Genomic DNA, 24,756 nt, shown 5'->3' on the forward strand with positions numbered 1-24,756 from the left:
TTACAAAATCAATAAGGGAATGGCACCTTGCATTTGAAACAATAAATACAAACCAGATAAGACACATATATGGATTTACATACACCTGCAGTCATACTGTGTATGTGGTCAATGCCCATTTGTGTGTTGATGTGTGAGTGTGCTTCCATGCATGTGTTTGTGTATGCAGACAGGCATATGCATTATATAAGAACATCAGTCAAGAAAAATCATTTAGACAGTTAGGGGGTTGACAGTAAGACAAAATGTGAAAACTAGTTTGAGCAAAGAGCTGTATAACAAACTAATTCTTTTCGATAACATCTTAAAGGATTACACATAGTTTTTTCATTCATTTTCAAACAAATGAAGCAAGATTCACTGTTTCTCCATTTGCACTTATGTTTTTGGTATTTACTTAAAAAAGATAATTATGTTTACCATATCTGACACCTTCCTTGAGAGACCACCCATATTTAAGGAAATCCTGAAATAAATCAAATGAAGGATTCAGTTTGATAACGTTTTATCTTTCTTTCTTTCTTTCTTTCTTTCTTTCTTTCTTTCTTTCTTTCTTTTTTTTTTTTTTGTTGGTTTTGTTTTGCTTCTTAAGGGCGTCCCCTGCCGACGCCGTGTTTAACGTCATGGCGCTATGAACTGTGGGCAATTTCCTCAGGCAAAGTGTTCAGAAATGCGGACTTAGGGAACGTGTGCATAAAGGACTCAGAGTGTTTGTGAGTCAGACCTTGTGAACTTGACAGTTTGACAGTGGGACAGCCGGAAACATTCGCGGATTTGGCGGGATGGCGCCTCAAAGACACTGAGTGTGTACCCTGAGATTGGATTTACTTCTACTCAGTGATCCCACTTTATGTACTGGGATCTGTTTGTACATCAGTCAGTTTTCTGGCAAACTCGTTTCAAGGTTCTAAAGCCGTATATTGTTTCACACATTTCATCAAATTGTTTGATTATTTGACATATGACAGTATCGAAATCATATCCTTCTATTGTTAAGGTGACTTAAAAGGGGACTGCAAAAACATTCAACCATAGCTGTGAGGATCATCATAACAGGATAGAGATTATGTTCACATCACCGCTGTAATTACGATCTTTTTCATTCATCTTCATATTTTTTGAAAGTCTTCTGAGGAGAGTTTGGTTTGTGTTGGAGTTCTGCAGTTTTATCATATGAACTCTTAGGGCCGCTGTTGACCAGAGTGTCGACGGCAGACAGTAGGGTTGTAGCAGCACCTCCCATGTAACATCGACATAATAAAGAAAGAGCGCCGCAGAAGAGAACGGACAGTGGAGTCGTGTGGAATATTTGAAAAGGAGACGTCGACCTTTGAGGCTTTCTTTCTATTTTGTGGATTGTGGGTGCGCTAAAATTGACGTTTGATCCTGGAGTTGATATCAGTTTTGTGGGATGTTAACACTCTGAATCGCAAGGAAATAATTCGGGTAGAACAATGACAAGGCAAGTACTGCTGTTTATCTGTCTCCTCTCCGTCGGCTCGGTGTTCGGGCAGGTCAGCTACACGATTCCGGAGGAAATGGCGAAAGGATCTTTAGTGGGCAATATAGCACATGATTTAGGTTTACAAACGAAACGTCTAGCATCTGGCAAAGCACGAATTTATACCCGAGACAGCGACGAGTACATCGAGCTGAACAGAGAAAGGGGAGTCCTCCTTGTTAAAGAGAGAATAGACAGAGAGGCTCTCTGCAGAAAGACGACGCCGTGCGCTTTACACTTTCAGATTATTTTAGAGAATCCTATGGAATTTTACACGGTCACCGTCCAGATCACCGATATTAATGATAATGCACCAAGCTTTGCAAAAAGTGAGATGAAATTCAAAATTAGTGAGTCAGCGAACTCTGGAGCGAAATTTGTGCTCGAAAGGGCTGTGGATCTTGATGTTGGAATTAATAGTGTTCATGGGTACGAATTAAAACCAACAGATAATTTTGCTCTGAAACTGCACAATAACGCTGATGGGAATAAAAATGTCGAGATGGTGCTGCAGAAGCCTTTAGACAGAGAGAAACAAGAGCAGATATCTCTTGTGTTGACGGCTGTAGATGGAGGAGAGCCGCAGATGTCAGGAACAATGCTGATCGTCATCACAGTTTTAGACGTCAATGATAATGCCCCCGTTTTCACACAGCCAACATACAAGGCGACAGTTACTGAGAATTCACCAAAGGGGACAGTCGTTGCTACTGTTACAGCCTCAGATGCAGATGAAGGCTCTAACGGGAAAATAACCTATTCAATCACAAATGCATTAGATGATATCATGAAGGTTTTTGAGGTGAATGAGGAAAACGGTGAAGTTACTTTAATCGGAAATGTTGACTTTGAGGAATCTCGAAACTATCAAATAAGTTTACTTGCTAGTGATGAGGGAGGATTAACCGATTCGTGCAAATTATTTGTGGATTTACAGGACATGAATGACAACGAGCCTGAAATTAATATTATGTCAAAGTCAACTGTTATTTCAGAGGATGCCAGACTTGATACAGTTGTCACGATGATAAACATTGAGGACAAGGACTCGGGAGACAATGGAAAAGTCAAATGCTTTGTGAGTGAAAATATACCTTTCACTTTAAAAACGTCAACAAATAATTTCTATAGTTTAGTGACCGACAGTGATTTAGACAGAGAGAGAGCCTCTGAGTATAACATCACTGTGACCTGCTCTGATGAAGGAGTCCCCTCCCTCTCCAGCAGAGTCACTCTCACCTTACAGATCTCTGATGTCAATGACAACGCGCCGGTCTTTGAGAGGAGCTCATATGAGGCCTACATTGTAGAAAACAACACACCAGGTCTCTCTATATTCACAGTCAAAGCTTCAGACGCTGACTGGAACCAGAATGCGCGTGTTTCTTACATCCTGGAGGACTCCTCTGTTAACGGAGTGTCAGTCTCCTCATATGTGTCGGTCAGTGCTGATAGTGGAGTCATCCATGCAGTGCGCTCTTTTGACTACGAGCAGATCAAAGACTTTCACTTCCGCGTCAAAGCGCAGGATGGAGGCTCTCCTCCACTCAGTAGCAACGTGACAGTGAAAATGATGATCCAGGATCAGAACGATAACCCCCCTCAGGTCCTGTACCCAGTCCAGACTGGTGGCTCTGTGGTGGCTGAAATGGTGCCTCGTTCAGCAGATGTGGGCTATCTGGTGACCAAAGTGGTGGCTGTTGATGTGGACTCTGGACAGAATGCCTGGCTCTCCTATAAACTGCAGAAAGCCACAGACAGGGCGCTGTTTGAAGTGGGCTTACAGAATGGAGAAATAAGAACGATCCGCCAAGTGACTGATAAAGATGCAGTCAAACAAAGACTGACTGTTATAGTGGAGGACAACGGGCAGCCCTCTCGTTCAGCTACAGTCATTGTTAACGTGGCGGTGGCGGACAGCTTCCCTGAAGTGCTGTCGGAGTTTACTGACTTTCCACACGACAAGGAGTACAATGACAACCTGACTTTTTACTTGGTGCTGGCTTTGGCTGTCGTTTCCTTCCTCTTCATCACGTGTTTGGTGGTTATTATATCAGTGAAAATCTACAGATGGAGACAGTCTCGCGTCCTGTATCACTCCAGTCTGCCTGTGATTCCATATTATCCACCACGTTACTCAGACACTTTGGGGACAGGGACTCTCCCACACGTGTACAATTACGAGGTTTGCAGGACGACTGACTCCAGAAAGAGTGACTGTAAGTTCGGCAGAGCTGGTAGTCAGAATGTGCTGATAATGGACCCCAGTTCAACAGGGACGATGCAGCGTCTACAGAGTGAGAAGAGCATCCTGGATGAACCAGACTCTCCTCTAGAGGTGAGGCCTCCCGTTACAAAGCAAGCACCCATACTGATATACAATATACGTTCAATTAACAAAACGCACACTCGTTTTCGCTGATGTTTTTCAGTGTGCTGTCTTTCAGCACCATGGACAGCACTTCGAATGATCTTACATTAGGTGAATGCAGGCTCTGCACAGGTCCAGTTATCATATACTGTCTTCAATAGCATCTTGAAGTTACACAGAAGTGTGTGTGTGTGTGTGTGTGTGTGTGTGTGTGTGTGTGTGTGTGTGTGTGTGTGTGTTTGTGTGTGTGTGTGAGAGAGAGAGAGAGAGAGAGAGAGAGAGAGAGAGAGAGAGAGAGAGACTTTTGGTACTATCGTGCTGTACTTTTTTAGTAACATTTGTTTCAAGCAGCAACAAGTACAGTAGTCTTATTCAGACAGGTTTATCTTTTTTTTAATCATTATTATTCCTTTTTCTTCTATGGGCTTTTCTTCATTTTATGGTCAACTTTTCAACCTTACATGACTTGGACTCCTTTTTGTACCAGTCTTGTGTAGTGTCGTGTTCTTTACTCTTAGGGACGCTGTTGGCCAGTGTGTGGTGGTTTCACTGTAGATATCAGTATAGCACCTCCCGGATCATTTATATTTGTGAGAAGCAGCGTCGACACAGCGACCAGCCCGAGCTACCGAGAACACAACGCACGGCCAAAAGAGCTGGAAATTGTTTTCATCGACATTTTTTGTCAACGCTTTTTCATCCTCAGTCCTCCAGCTTGTGGAATACGACGGTCTTATTTGTGGAGTGTTTTCTTGATTCGTTGTGATCGCAGAGAAACCTTGAATGAAACAATGAGACGGCAAGTGCTATTGTTTTACTCGATGCTCTCTGTCTGTTCCGTGCTTGGGCAGGTCAGCTATTCTATTCCGGAGGAAATGTCAAAAGGCTCGTTGGTCGGAAACATAGCCCAAGATTTAGGTTTAGATTTAAAACGGCTGAAAACAGGAAAAGCTCGATTGCATGTTGGAAACAGCGCTGAGTACATCGAGTTGAATAAAGAAAAGGGGCTCCTTCTCATCAAGGAGAGAATAGACAGAGAGGCGTTATGCAAACAAACGACCCCGTGTGCCTTACATTTTCAAATCATTTTGGAAAATCCCATCGAGTTCTTTCGCGTTACGGTAGAAGTAACAGATATAAACGACAACGCTCCTATTTTCAAAATGAACAATATGTTATTTGAGATCAGCGAGACCGCTGTTCGAGGGGCCAGATTTGAATTAGAGAAAGCGTTAGATTCTGATGTTGGAATAAATGGACTCAAGAGCTATTCACTTCACCCAACCGATAATTTCGTTTTAAAACTCAACGACAGCCCAGGTGGAGAAAAGGAAGTGCAGATGGTCTTGGAGAAACCTCTCGATCGTGAGAAAGAAGAGCAGTTGACTCTGACATTAACAGCCGTCGACGGAGGTGAACCTCAGCTTTCAGGGACAGTGCAAATTCACGTAACTGTATTAGATGCTAATGATAATGCTCCGGTGTTTACGCAGTCAACATATAAAGCTAGTTTAATGGAAAACTCTCACAAGGGAGCGTCGTTAATGACTGTAACAGCCACTGATGTAGACCAAGGCACAAATGGTTTAGTGACATATTCCATCTCCAGTAACACCGAGGGAATTTTGGATTTATTTGAAATACACGGGACAAGTGGAGAGGTACGTTTGATTGGCCAAATAGATTACGAAACATCAAAACATTATCAGTTAAATGTTAAAGCTAGAGATCAAGGTGGGCTCACTGACTCGTGCAAAATAGTATTTGACATCATTGATGTGAATGACAATTCTCCAATAATAGATTTGATGTCAACGACACAGTCTATACCGGAAGATTCCATGTTTCAAACAGTTGTGGCTGTTATGAATGTGCATGATGCTGACTCTGATATCAACGGAGTGGTTAAATGTTTTTTGAGTGGAAATGTACCTTTTGTCATTGAAACTACATCGAATGGTTTCTATAGCATACTGACAAACAGTGAATTGGACAGAGAGACAGGGTCTGAGTACAACATCACTGTGACCTGCTCTGATGAAGGAGTCCCCTCCCTCTCCAGCAGCGTCACTCTCACCTTACAGATCTCTGATGTCAATGACAACCCGCCTGTCTTTGAGAGGAGCTCATATGAGGCCTACGTTGTCGAAAACAACACACCAGGTCTCTCTATATTCACAGTCAAAGCGTCAGATGCTGACTGGAACCAGAATGCGCGTGTTTCTTACATCCTGGAGGACTCCTCTGTTAACGGAGTGCCAGTCTCCTCATATGTGTCGGTCAGTGCTGATAGTGGAGTCATCCATGCAGTGCGCTCTTTTGACTACGAGCAGATCAAAGATTTCCACTTCCGCGTCAAAGCGCAGGATGGAGGCTCTCCTCCACTCAGCAGTAACGTGACAGTGAAAATAAAGATCCAGGACCAGAACGACAACCCCCCTCAGGTCCTGTACCCAGTCCAGACTGGTGGCTCTCTGGTGGCTGAAATGGTGCCTCGTTCAGCAGATGTGGGCTATCTGGTGACCAAAGTGGTGGCTGTTGATGTGGACTCTGGACAGAATGCCTGGCTCTCCTATAAACTGCAGAAAGCCACAGACAGGGCGCTGTTTGAAGTGGGCTTACAGAATGGAGAAATAAGAACGATCCGCCAAGTGACTGATAAAGATGCAGTCAAACAAAGACTGACTGTTATAGTGGAGGACAACGGGCAGCCCTCTCGTTCAGCTACAGTCATTGTTAACGTGGCGGTGGCGGACAGCTTCCCTGAAGTGCTGTCGGAGTTCACTGACTTTCCACACGACAAGGAGTACAATGACAACCTGACTTTTTACTTGGTGCTGGCTTTGGCTGTCGTTTCCTTCCTCTTCATCACGTGTTTGGTGGTTATTATATCAGTGAAAATCTACAGATGGAGACAGTCTCGCGTCCTGTATCACTCCAGTCTGCCTGTGATTCCATATTATCCACCACGTTACTCAGACACTTTGGGGACAGGGACTCTCCCACACGTGTACAATTACGAGGTTTGCAGGACGACAGACTCCAGAAAGAGTGACTGTAAGTTCGGCAGAGCTGGTAGTCAGAACGTGCTGATAATGGACCCCAGTTCAACAGGGACGATGCAGCGGCTACAGAGTGAGAAGAGCATCCTGGACGAACCAGACTCTCCTCTAGAGGTTAGAAATATCCCCTTTTGGTTTTGTCAGTGCTGCATGTTTAAATGTGTGTCTCCTCGCTGACAACGTCATTTCAGAACCACGGACAGAGGCAGTCACCCGCTTTCACTTTTTCTCTCTCTTGTCTCCTGTCAAACTATTGAAATGATGTGCTTTTAGTTGTATGGGTTATTCTTACAGAGTGTTTCTTTTAGAAACGACATTACGTGTCAATTAGGTGATGTTTGGATCGACGGCAGACTCTTTGCCTTATTATTTTTATTTGTCTGTCTAATTATTTATTAGTATTGTATGTCTTACATATTATTAAACTATTCCAACTTATTTTAGATTAATTTTCTTGCAGTATCATTCTATGAACTCCATGGGCCGCTGTTGGTCAACATGTTGTAGATGTAGTCAGGATTTGAAGCAGACCCTCCCATGTGATGCCGTTTTTCAGAGAAAGAAAAGGGGAGAAAGCACTGTTCACGGACCTCTTAGATGGAATCACTGAGCTGATAGACTGGCCTTAACATTTTGTGGATTTTGTCGGTGTTCTTTTGTTTGTTTTTACATGGAAATAATTTTATTGTGAAACCGAGTGTGACACCGTTTTTGGCGCAACGTAAACTGTGGATAGAACAATGGGACGGCAAGTACTGTTTTTCATCTCAATCCTCTCCCTCGATTCAGTTCTTGGTCAGGTTATCTACTCTATTCCGGAGGAAATGGCAAAGGGTTCTGTCGTGGGCAACATAGCACAGGATTTAGGCTTGGATGTGAAAAGACTCAAGTCGGGTAAAGCCCGTATATTTACGGGCGACAGCGCAGAATATATCGAGCTGAGTAGAGAAAGAGGAGTCCTCCTCGTGAAAGAGAGAATCGACAGAGAGTCGCTCTGCAGACAGACGACGCCTTGTGCTTTACATTTGCAGATTATCCTAGAAAACCCAATGGAGCTTTTTCGGATAACAGTAGAGATTACCGACATCAACGACAATAGCCCCAGTTTTAAAAATGACGAGAAACGTTTTGAAATCAGCGAATCTGCGGTTACAGGATCTAAATTTGTGTTAGAAAGAGCGATTGATGCAGACATAGGCGTGAATGGCCTGAAAAATTACACCTTAAAGCCTACAGATAATTTTGTTCTGAAAATACAAAGCCACGACGATGGAAATAAAAAGGTCGAAATGGTCTTACACAAGCCGTTAGATCGAGAGAAAGAAGAACAAATATCATTGTTGTTAACAGCTGTAGACGGAGGGGAACCTCAGATGTCTGGTACAGTAAAGATTTATGTGACCGTGCTCGATGCAAACGACAATGCTCCTGTCTTTATGCAGTCGGTGTACAAGGCAGCCATAGCGGAAAATTCACAGAAAGGAACAACACTGACAACAGTGAGCGCGTCTGATGCAGATAAAGGAACAAACGGGGAGGTTTCTTATTCAGTGTCCACCACGATGGACAGTGTGTCTGACATATTTACAATCAATGAAAACGGTGAAGTAATATTAATTGGGTCAGTTGACTTTGAAAAAGCCAAAAATTACCAAATTGACATTGAGGCTACAGACAGTGGTGGTCTGTCTGATTCCAGTAAAATTATAGTTGATGTTATTGATATTAATGATAATCAGCCTGTAATCAGTATCCTCTCCAAATCTGATTCAATCCCAGAAAACTCTCCCCAGAATACAGTTATAGTTATGTTCAGTGTCCTTGATCCAGATTCAAGTAACAATGGTCAAGTTAACTGCAGAATAAATGGCAACATACCATTTACTACTACAACTTCTTCAAATGATTTCTATAGTTTAGTCACAGACAGTGATTTAGACAGAGAGAGAGCCTCCCAGTATAACATCACTGTGACCTGCTCTGATGAAGGAGTCCCCTCCCTCTCCAGCAGCGTCACTCTCACCTTACAGATCTCTGATGTCAATGACAACGCGCCTGTCTTTGAGAGGAGCTCATATGAGGCCTACATTGTAGAAAATAACACACCAGGTCTCTCTATATTCACAGTCAAAGCTTCAGACGCTGACTGGAACCAGAATGCGCGTGTTTCTTACATCCTGGAGGACTCCTCTGTTAACGGAGTGCCAGTCTCCTCATATGTGTCGGTCAGTGCTGATAGTGGAGTCATCCATGCAGTGCGCTCTTTTGACTACGAGCAGATCAAAGATTTCCACTTCCGCGTCAAAGCGCAGGATGGAGGCTCTCCTCCACTCAGTAGCAACGTGACAGTGAAAATAATGATCCAGGACCAGAACGACAACCCCCCTCAGGTCCTGTACCCAGTCCAGACTGGTGGCTCTCTGGTGGCTGAAATGGTGCCTCGTTCAGCAGATGTGGGCTATCTGGTGACCAAAGTGGTGGCTGTTGATGTGGACTCTGGACAGAATGCCTGGCTCTCCTATAAACTGCAGAAAGCCACAGACAGGGCGCTGTTTGAAGTGGGCTTACAGAATGGAGAAATAAGAACGATCCGCCAAGTGACTGATAAAGATGCAGTCAAACAAAGACTGACTGTCATAGTGGAGGACAACGGGCAGCCCTCTCGTTCAGCTACAGTCATTGTTAACGTGGCGGTGGCGGACAGCTTCCCTGAAGTGCTGTCGGAGTTCACTGACTTTCCACACGACAAGGAGTACAATGACAACCTGACTTTTTACTTGGTGCTGGCTTTGGCTGTCGTTTCCTTCCTCTTCATCACGTGTTTGGTGGTTATTATATCAGTGAAAATCTACAGATGGAGACAGTCTCGCGTCCTGTATCACTCCAGTCTGCCTGTGATTCCATATTATCCACCACGTTACTCAGACACTTTGGGGACAGGGACTCTCCCACACGTGTACAATTACGAGGTGTGCAGGACGACTGACTCCAGAAAGAGTGACTGTAAGTTCGGCAGAGCTGGTAGTCAGAACGTGCTGATAATGGACCCCAGTTCAACAGGGACGATGCAGCGTCTCCAGAGTGAGAAGAGCATCCTGGATGAACCAGACTCTCCTCTAGAGGTTAGTTTCTTAGAATGACAAAAGTGTTGCATCAGACCTTCTAACAGCCTTTTTTTTGTGTGTATGTATTCATTGTGTTGCTCACTGAGCTTGAAGTTCTTGGAAAGCTTAGAGACATAGTGTAATACAACTATCCTTTCTTATTCAGGCTGTTTTCCTTACAACCTACCATCTTTCATACTTCTATAAAGACACATTCAATATCCACTTCTTCGAATGTAGTTGTCTGTAGTGCAACATTTACGTTCAGGTCTTTTTTAACATTAGACAAGTAAGCTCAGCCTTTATCACAATTAAGGTATTTGAAAATAGTATGAATACTTGGCTGATCACCCAGAAGCTTCCAATGAGTATGTCAGTTGTTGGTTGCAAAGGTGAGCAAAGCAAAGTGACACAAGGTCTACTGAGCTCCCACTTGTCCACTTCTGTCAGTGTTTGAGACATAGACGGGATAGACTGATCCAAAAATGTTTCATTCAAGCCAACCTCCAGATTCAACTGATACCCATATTTTCTAAACAGAACAGGTGAAGAGCTGTGTCTGATCAATCCAAACCACATATTTTCTATTCTTCACATCTCATGGTATTTTAACTAAAAATGCTTTAGTCTCTTTTGTTGCTTCAGACTCGGTGGTTCAGAAGACACACAGTGTGTTCACTGATGTGGCATTTTATGAGAGTCTAACATACTCCCCAGACAGTCAGTGTGGTCGTTCCCTGCTTTACTTTTCCATATTTAAGTTGTCCTTGCAGTTGATTTCTTTTCTTTTACAACTTGTCGGTATTTTCTCAAGCATATAATCAAATCAGCATACTGTTAAATGGTGTGAGAAGCACTTATGTGTGAGTGTTTACGTTACCCAACACAAACAATAGGCTATCCTGTGATCTTTTCAGGGCATCAGTGAAATTGTCTGTTATGACCTCTTCAGTGACCTTGTTGTAAGACCAGAAAAACCTATTAGCATGAGATTGAACTGGCTGTACTTGTGCAGTAAAAAAAGCAGCTATAAACATCTTAGCACGAGCATCATCTTCGCTGTGCATGATGTTTTCATAACCCAGTTCTTGTTGACCGTTTATTAGTCATTAGCAAAGACACGCCAGCAGCAGTAGATTTTAAGTTATCTTGCTGTGATCTGCTCCCATTACAGTTCACCTAGCTGTTCTGCTGTGCCTCTTTCTGCTACAGCTTCATCTCATGAGCCGCTTTTTGGACATGATGAAGCTGTGGGAAGTAAAACAAAATAGTAAAAAATAAAAATAATAATTAAAATCTAAGTTACTTTGGATCCCAGTAAAGGTGTTGGACAGTAAATAGAAAATTGTTATTAAATGTCTCCATAGTGTCAGTTTCCATTCAGGTAGCCCATAAGTGGATCTAAACCAAATGGAAATGAGAGAGTAACGTTTCCATTCTGCATATATGATGAAAAGTCATTTTGCTCTCACTCTCTGTGTAAACAACAAGTGCAAGTGAGCATTTTTAGTCGCCTCAGTTATCATTTTACTGGTCATTGCTGAGATGATTAAAATTAAAAGGGAAAGAGTTCCTGCTGGAAAATAAGTTTTGTGAGCTGCTGAAGAATAGTATTTGGGATTATTCTTCCCAGTCGTCAGTTTATCATCTTAACTTCCAAAAATTGTGATAATTACAAATCATTTCAATTATTTACCCATGTTTGATGATATATTTCTTCTCTCATTTCCTTCTAAGACAATAGTTATTTTCGTAAATAATTTTATCTCTGACTTCTGTTTCTGATCAACTCCACAAATCGTTTATTCTTTGCTCTAAGATGACTTCTTTCTTGAGTAGATAAACTGCATACTTAACAAATGAACTCCTAATTAATTTGTTATTTACATAATACCTATTGATTAAGCCGTTACATTGTTTAACAACTTCAAGAGTAAGTTTTTGAATTAGTATTTATTTTGTAATGGCTGGAAGTCGTATTGTTTTCTTCATATTGAACCTCCTCTCGTGCATAGTGCAGTTTTCTGCAGTGCAAGTGTTTGGACTCTCAGGGCCGCTGTTGGTCAATGTAGAGCCTTCCCCCCATCATGTATAATATTAAACAGAGAAAGAGACACACATGCAGAACACAGGCGTCGTTGCAGAAACCGGGAGAAAACCGCGCAGCAATTTTATTTAGCTCGGATTCAAGAAACACGAGGATAATCTTTTTTCTTCTCTGGATCATTTTGTAATAGGGGGACCTTAACGCTTTGGAATATCACTTTATATCTACAGTATTTGTCGAAGCTAAAATGTCGGACCGAACAATGAGACGGCAAGTACTGTTGTTTATCTCGATTTTCTCCCTCAGCTCAGTGTTCGGGCAGGTCACATACTCTATTCCCGAGGAAATGTCAAAAGGCTCGCTCGTTGGTAACATAGCGCAGGATTTAGGGTTGGATGTGAAAAGACTGAAGTCAGGAAAAGCTCGTATATACACAGAAGACAATGCAGAATACGTCGAGCTGAATAAAGACAGAGGAGTCCTAGTTGTGAAAGAGAGAATCGACAGAGAGGCGCTCTGTGGACAGACAACACCTTGCGCTTTACATCTTCAGATTACACTCGAAGACCCGATAGAGTTCTTTACAGTTACAATCGAAATAAATGACGTTAACGATAATGCACCCAGCTTCAAAAAGGATGAGATGAAATTTAGGATTAGTGAGTCGGCTGTGATTGGAGCAAAATTTGTGCTAGAGAGAGCTATGGATCTAGATGTCGGTGTGAACGGATTGCAGAGTTATTCGCTAAAGCCTACAGACAACTTTCACCTAAAACTCCAAAATCAGCAAGATGGGAGTAAAAAGGTGGAGATGGTTTTACAAAAACATCTAGACAGAGAGGCGCAAGAGCACCTTTCTTTAACTCTCACAGCAGTTGATGGTGGTGACCCTCAGCTGTCGGGAACAATGCGAGTAGAAATTTCAGTGTTAGACGCAAATGACAATGCCCCGGTATTTACGCAGGAAGTGTACAGGGTAACGATACCGGAGACAGCTCCAAAGGGCACAATATTGAGCACCGTTAGTGCTGTAGATGCAGATCAAGGTTCAAATGGAAAAGTGTCATATTCAATAACAAACACGCTGGATGATGTCCCTCTTGTGTTTCAAATCGACGAAGAAAATGGTGTGGTAGCTTTATCTGGAAACCTGGATTATGAAAAGGCGCAGCACTATGAAATACACGTACAAGCAAGCGACGACGGAGGACTGACTGATTCGTGTAAGATTATTGTTGATGTGACCGACACGAACGATAATCACCCGACTATTAATATAATGTCTAAAACGAATTCTGTTTCAGAAAATTCTAGAGCAGGAACTGTGGTAACTATATTTAATGTTCAAGACCCTGACTCGGGAGAAAATGGCAAAGTCAAATGTAATATCGAAGAACACTTGCCATTCTTGATGAAAACAACGTCGAAGAAATTCTTTAGCCTCATAACTGACAGTGAATTAGACAGAGAGAGAGCCTTTGAGTATAACATCACTGTGACCTGCTCTGATGAAGGAGTCCCCTCCCTCTCCAGCAGCGTCACTCTCACCTTACAGATCTCTGATGTCAATGACAACGCGCCTGTCTTTGAGAGGAGCTCATATGAGGCCTACATTGTAGAAAACAACACACCAGGTCTTTCTATATTCACAGTCAAAGCCACAGACGCTGACTGGAACCAGAATGCGCGTGTTTCTTATATCCTGGAGGACTCCTCTGTTAACGGAGTGCCAGTCTCCTCATATGTGTCGGTCAGTGCTGATAGTGGAGTCATCCATGCAGTGCGCTCTTTTGACTACGAGCAGATCAAAGATTTCCACTTCCGTGTCAAAGCGCAGGATGGAGGCTCTCCTCCACTCAGTAGCAACGTGTCAGTGAAAATAATGATCCAGGACCAGAATGATAACCCCCCTCAGGTCCTGTACCCAGTCCAGACTGGTGGGTCTCTGGTGGCTGAAATGGTGCCTCGTTCAGCAGATGTGGGCTATCTGGTGACCAAAGTGGTGGCTGTTGATGTGGACTCTGGACAGAATGCCTGGCTCTCCTATAAACTGCAGAAAGCCACAGACAGGGCGCTGTTTGAAGTGGGCTTACAGAATGGAGAAATAAGAACGATCCGCCAAGTGACTGATAAAGATGCAGTCAAACAAAGACTGACTGTTATAGTGGAGGACAACGGGCAGCCCTCTCGTTCAGCTACAGTCATTGTTAACGTGGCGGTGGCGGACAGCTTCCCTGAAGTGCTGTCGGAGTTCACTGACTTTCCACACGACAAGGAGTACAATGACAACCTGACTTTTTACTTGGTGTTGGCTTTGGCTGTCGTTTCCTTCCTCTTCATCACGTGTTTGGTGGTTATTATATCAGTGAAAATCTACAGATGGAGACAGTCTCGCGTCCTGTATCACTCCAGTCTGCCTGTGATTCCATATTATCCACCACGTTACTCAGACACTTTGGGGACAGGGACTCTCCCACACATGTACAATTACGAGGTTTGCAGGACGACTGACTCCAGAAAGAGTGACTGTAAGTTCGGCAGAGCTGGTAGTGAGAACGTGCTGATAATGGACCCCAGTTCAACAGGGACGATGCAGCGGCTACAGAGTGAGAAGAGCATCCTGGATGAACCAGACTCTCCTCTAGAGGTTAGAAAACTGTAACAATGACACTGTTTAATTTTTATGCAAATCAAAGTCATGACATGTGCATTCATTACATAAGGCTGTTGATTTCATCAGCACTTCAAAACAGACCACATATACATGCTTGAGAAGCTCATTGTAAACGACAGTATTACCATTCAGCACCATGGACAGCAGCACTTAACGCTGCTGTGTTGAAATTAACCCAGGTGATCTGTTTTAATCTCTTACTCTGCTTCATACTTTCAGCTCTTTCTACAATTCAAAAGCACTATTTTGTTATTACAGCATTGAACTAAATTACTAAACCACTTGAGGACAATATTATCAATATTTTTGTTATGGAAAATGTAAGTTTTCTGAATTAATGGCCACATTGTCTCTAGTTTTAGTTCAGCTTGATTACCAGTCTGACTTTGCATTCAACCGGCTCTGTGATGGGACTTGTAATTTGCACTTTCAACTCAAAGGGTCGCTGTTGACAAGCGTGTTCCGATTTCACTCCTTGTTATTTTTTTTGTGTCTGTGTCCTCCCCATTCCTGTCGATACGTTGGACATACACGGAGAAAGACGGAATACACGGTCCGTTAGGATCCCTGCGACGAATGGCATAACTGGATATATTGTTTTGTTTCCAATAGTTGGATTGCGGACGATATTTTTAGGACCTACCTTCGCACTGACTTTATCCGGAAAGCGTTTGGTTTAATGGTGCAGGAAATTGCTTCCGACAGAACAATGAGACGGCAAGTACTGTTGTTTCTCTCGGTCCTACATCTCAGCTACGTGCTCGGCCAGGTCAGTTATTCGATCCCTGAAGAAATGACCAAAGGATCTGTAGTTGGTAACATAGCGCATGATTTGGGTTTAGACCTTAAAAGGCTGAAATCAGGCAAAGCTCGTGTCTATACAGGAGCCAGTGTCGAATACATCGGACTGAATAAAGAAAGGGGAGTCCTCCTCATCCAAGAGAGAATAGACAGAGAGGCTTTATGTGGAGAGACGACGCCTTGTGCTTTACACTTCCAGCTCATTCTGGAAAATCCAATGGAATTGTTTCGTGTAACAGTGGAGATTACCGACATAAACGACAACACCCCCACTTTTACAAATGCAAAAAAACGCTTCGAAATTAGCGAGTCCGCTGTGATAGGATCGAAATTTGTCTTAGAGAAAGCTATTGATTCCGACATTGGGATGAATAGTTTACAACAATACTCACTCACTCCAACTGATAACTTTGTGTTAAAACTAGAAAATCAGGCAGACGGAAGCAAAAAGGTGGAGATGGTTCTTCAGAAGCCTCTAGATCGAGAGAAGCAGGAATACATCTCACTGTTGTTGACTGCTATAGATGGAGGAGAGCCACAGATGTCAGGGACAATCCAGATATTTGTCAATGTATTAGATGTTAATGACAACGCACCGACCTTCGCTAAACCGCTGTATAGGGCAAAAATACAAGAAAATTCTCCAAGAGGCACCAGTGTAACGACTGTCAGTGCATCTGATAAAGACATCGGCTCGAACGGTGAGGTGTCATATCTTATATCTACCAGCAAACACATTTTATCTGAATTGTTTAAAATTGATACTAAGACTGGTGACATTATCCTAGTCGGTGAAATAGATTACGAAAAGGCAAAAAATTATCAAATTGATATTGAAGCTGTAGACAGCGGGGGACTCTCCGATTCCACTAAAGTAATAGTTGATGTTATTGATATAAATGACAATAGTCCTCATATTAACATTGTTTCTAAATCAGAATCCATATCAGAGGACTCCCCTCCAAACACTGTTATAGCTATGTTAAGCATCAATGATCCAGATTCAGAGAATAATGGAAAGGTAGAGTGTCATATGGATGCCAACATTCCATTTAAAATAGAGACTACAGTGAATGGATTTTATACTTTAGTTACAGAATTAGCTTTGGATAGAGAGGTAGCGATCAAATATAACATCACTGTGACCTGCTCTGATGAGGGAGTCCCCTCCCTCTCCAGCAGCGTCACTCTCACCTTACAGATCTCTGATGTCAATGACAACGCGCCTGTCTTTGAGAGGAGCTCATATGAGGCCTACATTGTAGAAAACAACACACCAGGTCTCTCTATATTCACAGTCAAAGCCTCAGATGCTGACTGGAACCAGAATGCGCGTGTTTCTTACATCCTGGAGGACTCCTCTGTTAACGGAGTGCCAGTCTCCTCATATGTGTCGGTCAGTGCTGATAGTGGAGTCATCCATGCAGTGCGCTCTTTTGACTACGAGCAGATCAAAGATTTCCACTTCCGCGTCAAAGCGCAGGATGGAGGCTCTCCTCCACTCAGTAGCAATGTGACAGTGAAAATAATGATCCAGGACCAGAACGACAACCCCCCTCAGGTCCTGTACCCAGTCCAGACTGGTGGCTCTCTGGTGGCTGAAATGGTGCCTCGTTCAGCAGATGTGGGCTATCTGGTGACCAAAGTGGTGGCTGTTGATGTGGACTCTGGACAGAATGCCTGGCTCTCCTATAAACTGCAGAAAGCCACAGACAGGGCGCTGTTTGAAGTGGGCTTACAGAATGGAGAAATAAGAACGATCCGCCAAGTGACTGATAAAGATGCAGTCAAACAAAGACTGACTGTCATAGTGGAGGACAACGGGCAGCCCTCTCGTTCAGCTACAGTCATTGTTAACGTGGCGGTGGCGGACAGCTTCCCTGAAGTGCTGTCGGAGTTCACTGACTTTCCACACGACAAGGAGTACAATGACAACCTGACTTTTTACTTGGTGCTGGCTTTGGCTGTCGTTTCCTTCCTCTTCATCACGTGTTTGGTGGTTATTATATCAGTGAAAATCTACAGATGGAGACAGTCTCGCGTCCTGTATCACTCCAGTCTGCCTGTGATTCCATATTATCCACCACGTTACTCAGACACTTTGGGGACAGGGACTCTCCCACACGTGTACAATTACGAGGTGTGCAGGACGACTGACTCCAGAAAGAGTGACTGTAAGTTCGGCAGAGCTGGTAGTCAGAACGTGCTGATAATGGACCCCAGTTCAAGCGGGACGATGCAGCGGCTACAGAGTGAGAAGAGCATCCTGGATGAACCAGACTCTCCTCTAGAGGTTCGTCATCTGGGTTTATTTCAGTTGCACATTGTTTGAATGTTTTCTGTGACTGATAAATTCCGTATCAGGTGCTATGTATCGCCAGTTTGTAATCAGCACCATGGACAGAGTCGCTGTTGTCGCCCTGTGTGTGTGTGTGTGTGTGTGTGTGTGTGTGTGTGTGTGTGTTTGCGGGTGGTGGTGCAGGCCAGTTCCTGTTGGATATTATGCTGAAGTCGTTCCGTGGCACTAGCAAACATTTGAAATGAATTCCTTGTCCATATATCAAAATGACGTCATATATTTCCTTTCCACTGTGTCGTAAGGAAATGCATGATTGACGCCTTTAACCAAAGTATCATGTGAGACCTCTATGATCCAGTTTTGTAGTTGTTTGTCAGCTTTTTTACTGGCCTTTTCATCTGGTACATAAAACAACTGTATTGTCTCACGTACAGTATTGTTTTCCTCTCCCGGCGTTTTCTGTAGTTCATTACTGTGAACTCTTAGGGCCGCTGTTGGCCAGTGAGTTGCTGTTTCACCGTGGATTTGAAGAAAGCCTCCCCCATCCTGATGATGTCAGAGAAAGAAAGACAGACACGGGGTTGTAACGTCCGCGTACACTCAAACGACGCCAGTGCAAATGCTCTATTTTACCGATGTGGACGATCGCGGAGTAACACTTCATACCTTTTTTGTCATCAAATGTAATGGACCATAAATATCTGGTCATCGTGGAACATAATTCGTCTTCTTAAATTTCACGAGGAAAATGTCGGACAGAACAATGAGACGGCAAGTACTGTTGTTTTTCCTGATCCTTCATCTCACCTCAGCGCTCGCGCAAATCAGCTACTCCATCCCCGAGGAAATGCCGAGTGGCTCTTTAGTCGGTAATATTGTTCAGGATTTGGGGTTAGATGTAAAAAGACTGAAATCAGGGAAAGCTCGCGTTTATACGGGAGACAGCGCGGGGTACATCGAGCTAAATAACGAACGAGGAGTCCTCCTAGTCAAAGACAGAATGGACAGAGAAGCGATTTGCAGACAGACTACGCCTTGTGCTTTACATTTTCAGATCATTTTGGAGAACCCCATGGAGTTCTACAGTGTCACAGTCGAGATTACAGACATAAATGACAATCCTCCCACGTTTGAAAAAAATGAAGTCAGTTTTAAAATCAGCGAATCTGCTGTGACTGGAGCAAAATTTATATTAGATAGAGCAATCGACCTTGATGTCGGCAAGAATGGTCTGCAAAAATACGAGCTTAAACCGACTGATAATTTTGTATTAAAACGGGACAGTCAAGGTGATGGAAGAGGAAAGGTTGAAATGGTTTTACAGAAGCCTCTTGACAGAGAGAAGGAAGAGTTGATATCTTTAGTTTTGACAGCTTTTGATGGAGGAGAGCCGCAAATGTCAGGAACAATTCGGATTTTGATCACGGTGTTGGATGTCAATGATAATGCACCTGTTTTTACAGACAGTCTCGCGTCCTGTATCACTCCAGTCTGCCTGTGATTCCATATTATCCACCACGTTACTCAGACACTTTGGGGACAGGGACTCTCCCACACATGTACAATTACGAGGTTTGCAGGACGACTGACTCCAGAAAGAGTGACTGTAAGTTCGGCAGAGCTGGTAGTGAGAACGTGCTGATAATGGACCCCAGTTCAACAGGGACGATGCAGCGGCTACAGAGTGAGAAGAGCATCCTGGATGAACCAGACTCTCCTCTAGAGGTTAGAAAACTGTAACAATGACACTGTTTAATTTTTATGCAAATCAAAGTCATGACATGTGCATTCATTACATAAGGCTGTTGATTTCATCAGCACTTCAAAACAGACCACATATACATGCTTGAGAAGCTCATTGTAAACGACAGTATTACCATTCAGCACCATGGACAGCAGCACTTAACGCTGCTGTGTTGAAATTAACCCAGGTGATCTGTTTTAATCTCTTACTCTGCTTCATACTTTCAGCTCTTTCTACAATTCAAAAGCACTATTTTGTTATTACAGCATTGAACTAAATTACTAAACCACTTGAGGACAATATTATCAATATTTTTGTTATGGAAAATGTAAGTTTTCTGAATTAATGGCCACATTGTCTCTAGTTTTAGTTCAGCTTGATTACCAGTCTGACTTTGCATTCAGCTGGCTCTGTGATGGGACTTGTAATTTGCACTTTCAACTCAAAGGGTCGCTGTTGACAAGCGTGTTCCGATTTCACTCCTTGTTATTTTTTTTGTGTGTCTGTGTCCTCCCCATTCCTGTCGATACGTTGGACATACTCGGAGAAAGACGGAATATACGGTCCGTTAGGATTACGACGAACGGCAAAACTGGATATATTGTTTTGCTTCCAATAGTTGGATTGCGGACGATATTTTTAGGACCTACCTTCGCACTGACTTTATCCGGAAAGCGTTTGGTTTAATGGTGCAGGAAATTGCTTCCGACAGAACAATGAGACGGCAAGTACTGTTGTTTCTCTCGGTCCTACATCTCAGCTACGTGCTCGGCCAGGTCAGTTATTCGATCCCTGAAGAAATGACCAAAGGATCTGTAGTTGGTAACATAGCGCATGATTTAGGTTTAGACCTTAAAAGGCTGAAATCAGGCAAAGCTCGTGTCTATACAGGAGCCAGTGTCGAATACATCGGACTGAATAAAGAAAGGGGAGTCCTCCTCATCCAAGAGAGAATAGACAGAGAGGCTTTATGTGGAGAGACGACGCCTTGTGCTTTACACTTCCAGCTCATTCTGGAAAATCCAATGGAATTGTTTCGTGTAACAGTGGAGATTACCGACATAAACGACAACACCCCCACTTTTACAAATGCGGAAAAACGCTTTGAAATTAGCGAGTCTGCTGTGATAGGATCGAAATTCATATTAGAGAAAGCTATTGATTCCGACATTGGGATGAATGGTTTACAACAATACTCACTTACTCCAACTGATAACTTTGCATTAAAAATAGAAAATCAGGCAGACGGAAGCAAAAAGGTGGAGATGGTTCTTCAGAAGCCTCTAGATCGAGAGAAGCAGGAATACATCTCACTGTTGTTGACTGCTATAGATGGAGGAGAGCCACAGATGTCAGGGACAATGCAGATATTTGTTAATGTATTAGATGCGAATGACAACGCACCGACATTCGCTAAGCCGGTGTATAGAGCAAAATTACAAGAAAATTCACCAAGAGGCACCAGTGTAACGGCTGTCAGTGCATCTGATAAAGACATCGGTTCGAATCGAGACGTCTCTTATCGGATATCTACCAACAAACGTCTTTTATCTGAACTATTTAAAATTGATACGAAGACTGGTGACATTATCCTAGTCGGTGAAATAGATTATGAAAAGGCAAAAATGTATCAAATGGATATAGAGGCGGTTGACAGTGGAGGACTCTCTGATTCCACTAAAGTAATTGTTGATGTTATTGATATAAATGACAATAGTCCTCATATTAACATTGTTTCTAAATCAGAATCATTATTAGAGGACTCCCCTCCAAACACTGTTATAGCCATGTTGAGCATCAGTGATCCAGATTCAGAGAATAATGGAAAGGTAGAGTGTCATATCGACGCCAACATTCCATTTAAAATAGAAACTACAATAAATGGATTTTATACTTTAGTTACAGAATTAGCTTTGGATAGAGAGGTCGCGACCAAATATAACATCACTGTGACCTGCTCTGATGAAGGAGTCCCCTCCCTCTCCAGCAGCGTCACTCTCACCTTACGGATCTCTGATGTCAATGACAACGCGCCTGTCTTTGAGAGGAGCTCGTATGAGGCCTACATTGTAGAGAACAACACACCAGGTCTCTCTATATTCACAGTCAAAGCCACAGACGCTGACTGGAACCAGAATGCGCGTGTTTCTTACATCCTGCAGGACTCCTCTGTTAACGGAGTGCCAGTCTCCTCATATGTGTCAGTCAGTGCTGATAGTGGAGTCATCCATGCAGTGCGCTCTTTTGACTACGAGCAGATCAAAGATTTCCACTTCCGCGTCAAAGCGCAGGATGGAGGCTCTCCTCCACTCAGTAGCAACGTGACAGTGAAAATAATGATCCAGGATCAGAACGACAACCCCCCTCAGGTTCTGTACCCAGTCCAGACTGGTGGCTCTCTGGTGGCTGAAATGGTGCCTCGTTCAGCAGATGTGGGCTATCTGGTGACCAAAGTGGTGGCTGTTGATGTGGACTCTGGACAGAATGCCTGGCTCTCCTATAAACTGCAGAAAGCCACAGACAGGGCGCTGTTTGAAGTGGGCTTACAGAATGGAGAAATAAGAACGATCCGCCAAGTGACTGATAAAGATGCAGTCAAACAAAGACTGACTGTCATAGTGGAGGACAACGGGCAGCCCTCTCGTTCAGCTACAGTCATTGTTAATGTGGCGGTGGCGGACAGCTTCCCTGAAGTGCTGTCGGAGTTCACTGACTTTCCACACGACAAGGAGTACAATGACAACCTGACTTTTTACTTGGTGTTGGCTTTGGCTGTCGTTTCCTTCCTCTTCATCACGTGTTTGGTGGTTATTATAGCAGTGAAAATCTACAGATGGAGACAGTCTCGCGTCCTGTATCACTCCAGTCTGCCTGTGATTCCATATTATCCACCACGTTACTCAGACACTTTGGGGACAGGGACTCTCCCACACGTGTACAATTACGAGGTGTGCAGGACGACTGACTCCAGAAAGAGTGACTGTAAGTTCGGCCGAGCTGGTAGTCAGAACGTGCTGATTATGGACCCCAGTTCAACAGGGACGATGCAGCGGCTACAGAGTGAGAAGAGCATCCTGGATGAACCAGACTCTCCTTTAGAGGTTCGTCATCTGGGTTTATTTCAGTTGCACATTGTTTGAATGTTTTCTGTGACTGATAAATTCCATATCTGGTGCTATGTATCGCCAGTTTGTAATCAGCACCATGGACAGAGTCGCTGTTGTCGCCCTGTGTGTGTGTGTGTGTGTGTGTGTGTGTGTGTGTATTTGCGGGCGGTGGTGGTGCAGGCTAGTTCCTGCTGGATATCATGCTGAAGTAGCTCCGTGATGCAGGAATTGATAGATGATTACTTAACATCTATTTTGGAATCAACCGTATGATGACAAAGGAAAATACAAATACAGCCGTAGCCTGCCTATCTATCTATCTATCTATCTATCTATCGTTACATGTTCGTGGCACTAGTAAACATTTGAAATGAATTCCTCGTCCATATATCAAAATGACTTCATATATTTCCTTTCCACTGTGTCGTAAGGAAATGCATGATTGACGCCTTTAACCAAAGTATCATGTGAGACCTCTATGATCCAGTTTTGTAGTTGTTTGTCAGCTTTTTTACTGGCCTTTTCATCTGGTACATAAAACAACTGTATTGTCTCACGTACAGTATTGTTTTCCTCTCCCGGCGTTTTCTGTAGTTCATTACTGTGAACTCTTAGGGCCGCTGTTGGCCAGTGAGTTGCTGTTTCACCGTGGATTTGAAGAAAGCCTCCCCCATCCTGATGATATCAGAGAAAGAAAGACAGACACGGGGTTGTAACGTCCGCGTACACTCAAACGACGCCAGTGCAAATGCTCTATTTTACCGATGTGGACGATCGCGGAGTAACACTTCATACCTTTTTTGTCATCAAATGTAATGGACCATAAATATCTGGTCATCGTGGAACATAATTCGTCTTCTTAAATTTCACGAGGAAAATGTCGGACAGAACAATGAGACGGCAAGTACTGTTGTTTTTCCTGATCCTTCATCTCACCTCAGCGCTCGCGCAAATCAGCTACTCCATCCCCGAGGAAATGCCGAGTGGCTCTTTAGTCGGTAATATTGTTCAGGATTTGGGGTTAGATGTAAAAAGACTGAAATCAGGGAAAGCTCGCGTTTATACGGGAGACAGCGCGGGGTACATCGAGCTCAATAACGAACGAGGAGTCCTCCTAGTCAAAGACAGAATGGACAGAGAAGCGATTTGCAGACAGACTACGCCTTGTGCTTTACATTTTCAGATCATTTTGGAGAACCCCATGGAGTTCTACAGTGTCACAGTCGAGATTACAGACATAAATGACAATCCTCCCACGTTTGAAAAAAATGAAGTCAGTTTTAAAATCAGCGAATCTGCTGTGACTGGAGCAAAATTTATATTAGATAGAGCAATCGACCTTGATGTCGGCAAGAATGGTCTGCAAAAATACGAGCTTAAGCCGACTGATAATTTTGTATTAAAACGGGACAGTCAAGGTGATGGAAGAGGAAAGGTTGAAATGGTTTTACAGAAGCCTCTTGACAGAGAGAAGGAAGAGTTGATATCTTTAGTTTTGACAGCTTTTGATGGAGGAGAGCCGCAAATGTCAGGAACAATTCGGATTTTGATCACGGTGTTGGATGTCAATGATAATGCACCTGTTTTTACACAGACAACCTACACAGCCACTGTTTTTGAAAATGCCCCAGCAGGGACGGCTGTCACCAGCGTCACTGCGTCAGATGCAGATTATGGACTGAATGGTAAAATAAAGTATTCAATTACAAACAGTTTAGATCAAGCCCATACACTGTTTCAGATAAGCGAAGACAGTGGTGAAATCAGATTGATAGGAAATATTGATTATGAAAATGCACGGAACTATCATATTAACATACGTGCAAGTGATGATGGGGGACTAACAGACTCATGTAAAGTCATTGTTGAAGTGGTTGATATGAACGACAACAAACCAACGATTAATGTAATGTCGAAGTCAAACATGATAGCTGAACACTCTAAGCTGAACACTGTTGTAGCGATGATGAACGTTCAAGACCCGGATTCAAATGAAAACGGTAAAGTTCACTGTTTTATCAACGATAACATTCCTTTGACTATTAA

General features: G+C 43.2%; 6 protein-coding genes across 31 annotated transcripts in view; all 6 read left to right on the forward strand.

Annotated features, from left to right (window-relative positions):
* LOC143325934 (protocadherin gamma-A3-like) overlaps positions 1-12,095 on the forward strand; it is a 67,990-nt gene extending 55,895 nt beyond the window's left edge. The window contains exon 2 of the mRNA XM_076739356.1: positions 10,015-12,095. Within this exon, the coding sequence (XP_076595471.1) occupies positions 10,015-10,019 (5 nt within the window). The 3' untranslated portion in view covers positions 10,020-12,095. The remainder of the gene's footprint in view (positions 1-10,014) is intronic.
* The window catches only part of LOC143325917 (protocadherin gamma-C5-like), a 280,430-nt gene that overhangs the window by 180,125 nt on the left and 75,549 nt on the right, over positions 1-24,756 (forward strand). The window contains exon 2 of one of the 26 annotated variants that reach the window (XM_076739330.1): positions 494-3,839. The exons of the other annotated variants lie outside the window; for them this stretch is intronic. Within the exon in view, the coding sequence (XP_076595445.1) occupies positions 1,455-3,839 (2,385 nt within the window). The 5' untranslated portion in view covers positions 494-1,454. The remainder of the gene's footprint in view (positions 1-493; positions 3,840-24,756) is intronic. 26 annotated transcript variants of the gene reach the window in all.
* Positions 1-24,756, forward strand: part of LOC143325938 (protocadherin beta-16-like) — a 59,190-nt gene that overhangs the window by 4,442 nt on the left and 29,992 nt on the right. The gene's annotated exons all lie outside the window — the stretch shown is intronic.
* LOC143325940 (protocadherin beta-16-like) lies at positions 12,130-14,753 on the forward strand. Its single transcript, XM_076739362.1, has one exon. It carries the CDS (start codon positions 12,333-12,335, stop codon positions 14,745-14,747), a length of 2,415 nt encoding a protein of 804 aa, XP_076595477.1. The 5' UTR covers positions 12,130-12,332; the 3' UTR covers positions 14,748-14,753.
* Positions 15,439-18,027, forward strand: LOC143325931 (protocadherin beta-16-like). The gene has a single exon (XM_076739353.1). It carries the CDS (start codon positions 15,439-15,441, stop codon positions 17,890-17,892), a length of 2,454 nt encoding a protein of 817 aa, XP_076595468.1. The 3' UTR covers positions 17,893-18,027.
* LOC143325930 (protocadherin beta-16-like) overlaps positions 19,594-24,756 on the forward strand; it is a 164,908-nt gene continuing 159,745 nt past the window's right edge. The window contains exon 1 of the mRNA XM_076739351.1: positions 19,594-23,067. Within this exon, the coding sequence (XP_076595466.1) occupies positions 20,290-22,743 (2,454 nt within the window). The 5' untranslated portion in view covers positions 19,594-20,289 and the 3' untranslated portion in view covers positions 22,744-23,067. The remainder of the gene's footprint in view (positions 23,068-24,756) is intronic.

Source organism: Chaetodon auriga, chromosome 9 (assembly GCF_051107435.1).
Source record: "Chaetodon auriga isolate fChaAug3 chromosome 9, fChaAug3.hap1, whole genome shotgun sequence".
NCBI lineage: Eukaryota > Metazoa > Chordata > Actinopteri > Chaetodontiformes > Chaetodontidae > Chaetodon > Chaetodon auriga.

Excerpts from the sequence above, each read along its gene's own strand:
- LOC143325940 (XM_076739362.1), top strand. The coding sequence starts at position 12,333 with ATGTCGGACCGAACAATGAGACGGCAAGTACTGTTGTTTATCTCGATT.
- LOC143325931 (XM_076739353.1), top strand. The coding sequence starts at position 15,439 with ATGGTGCAGGAAATTGCTTCCGACAGAACAATGAGACGGCAAGTACTG.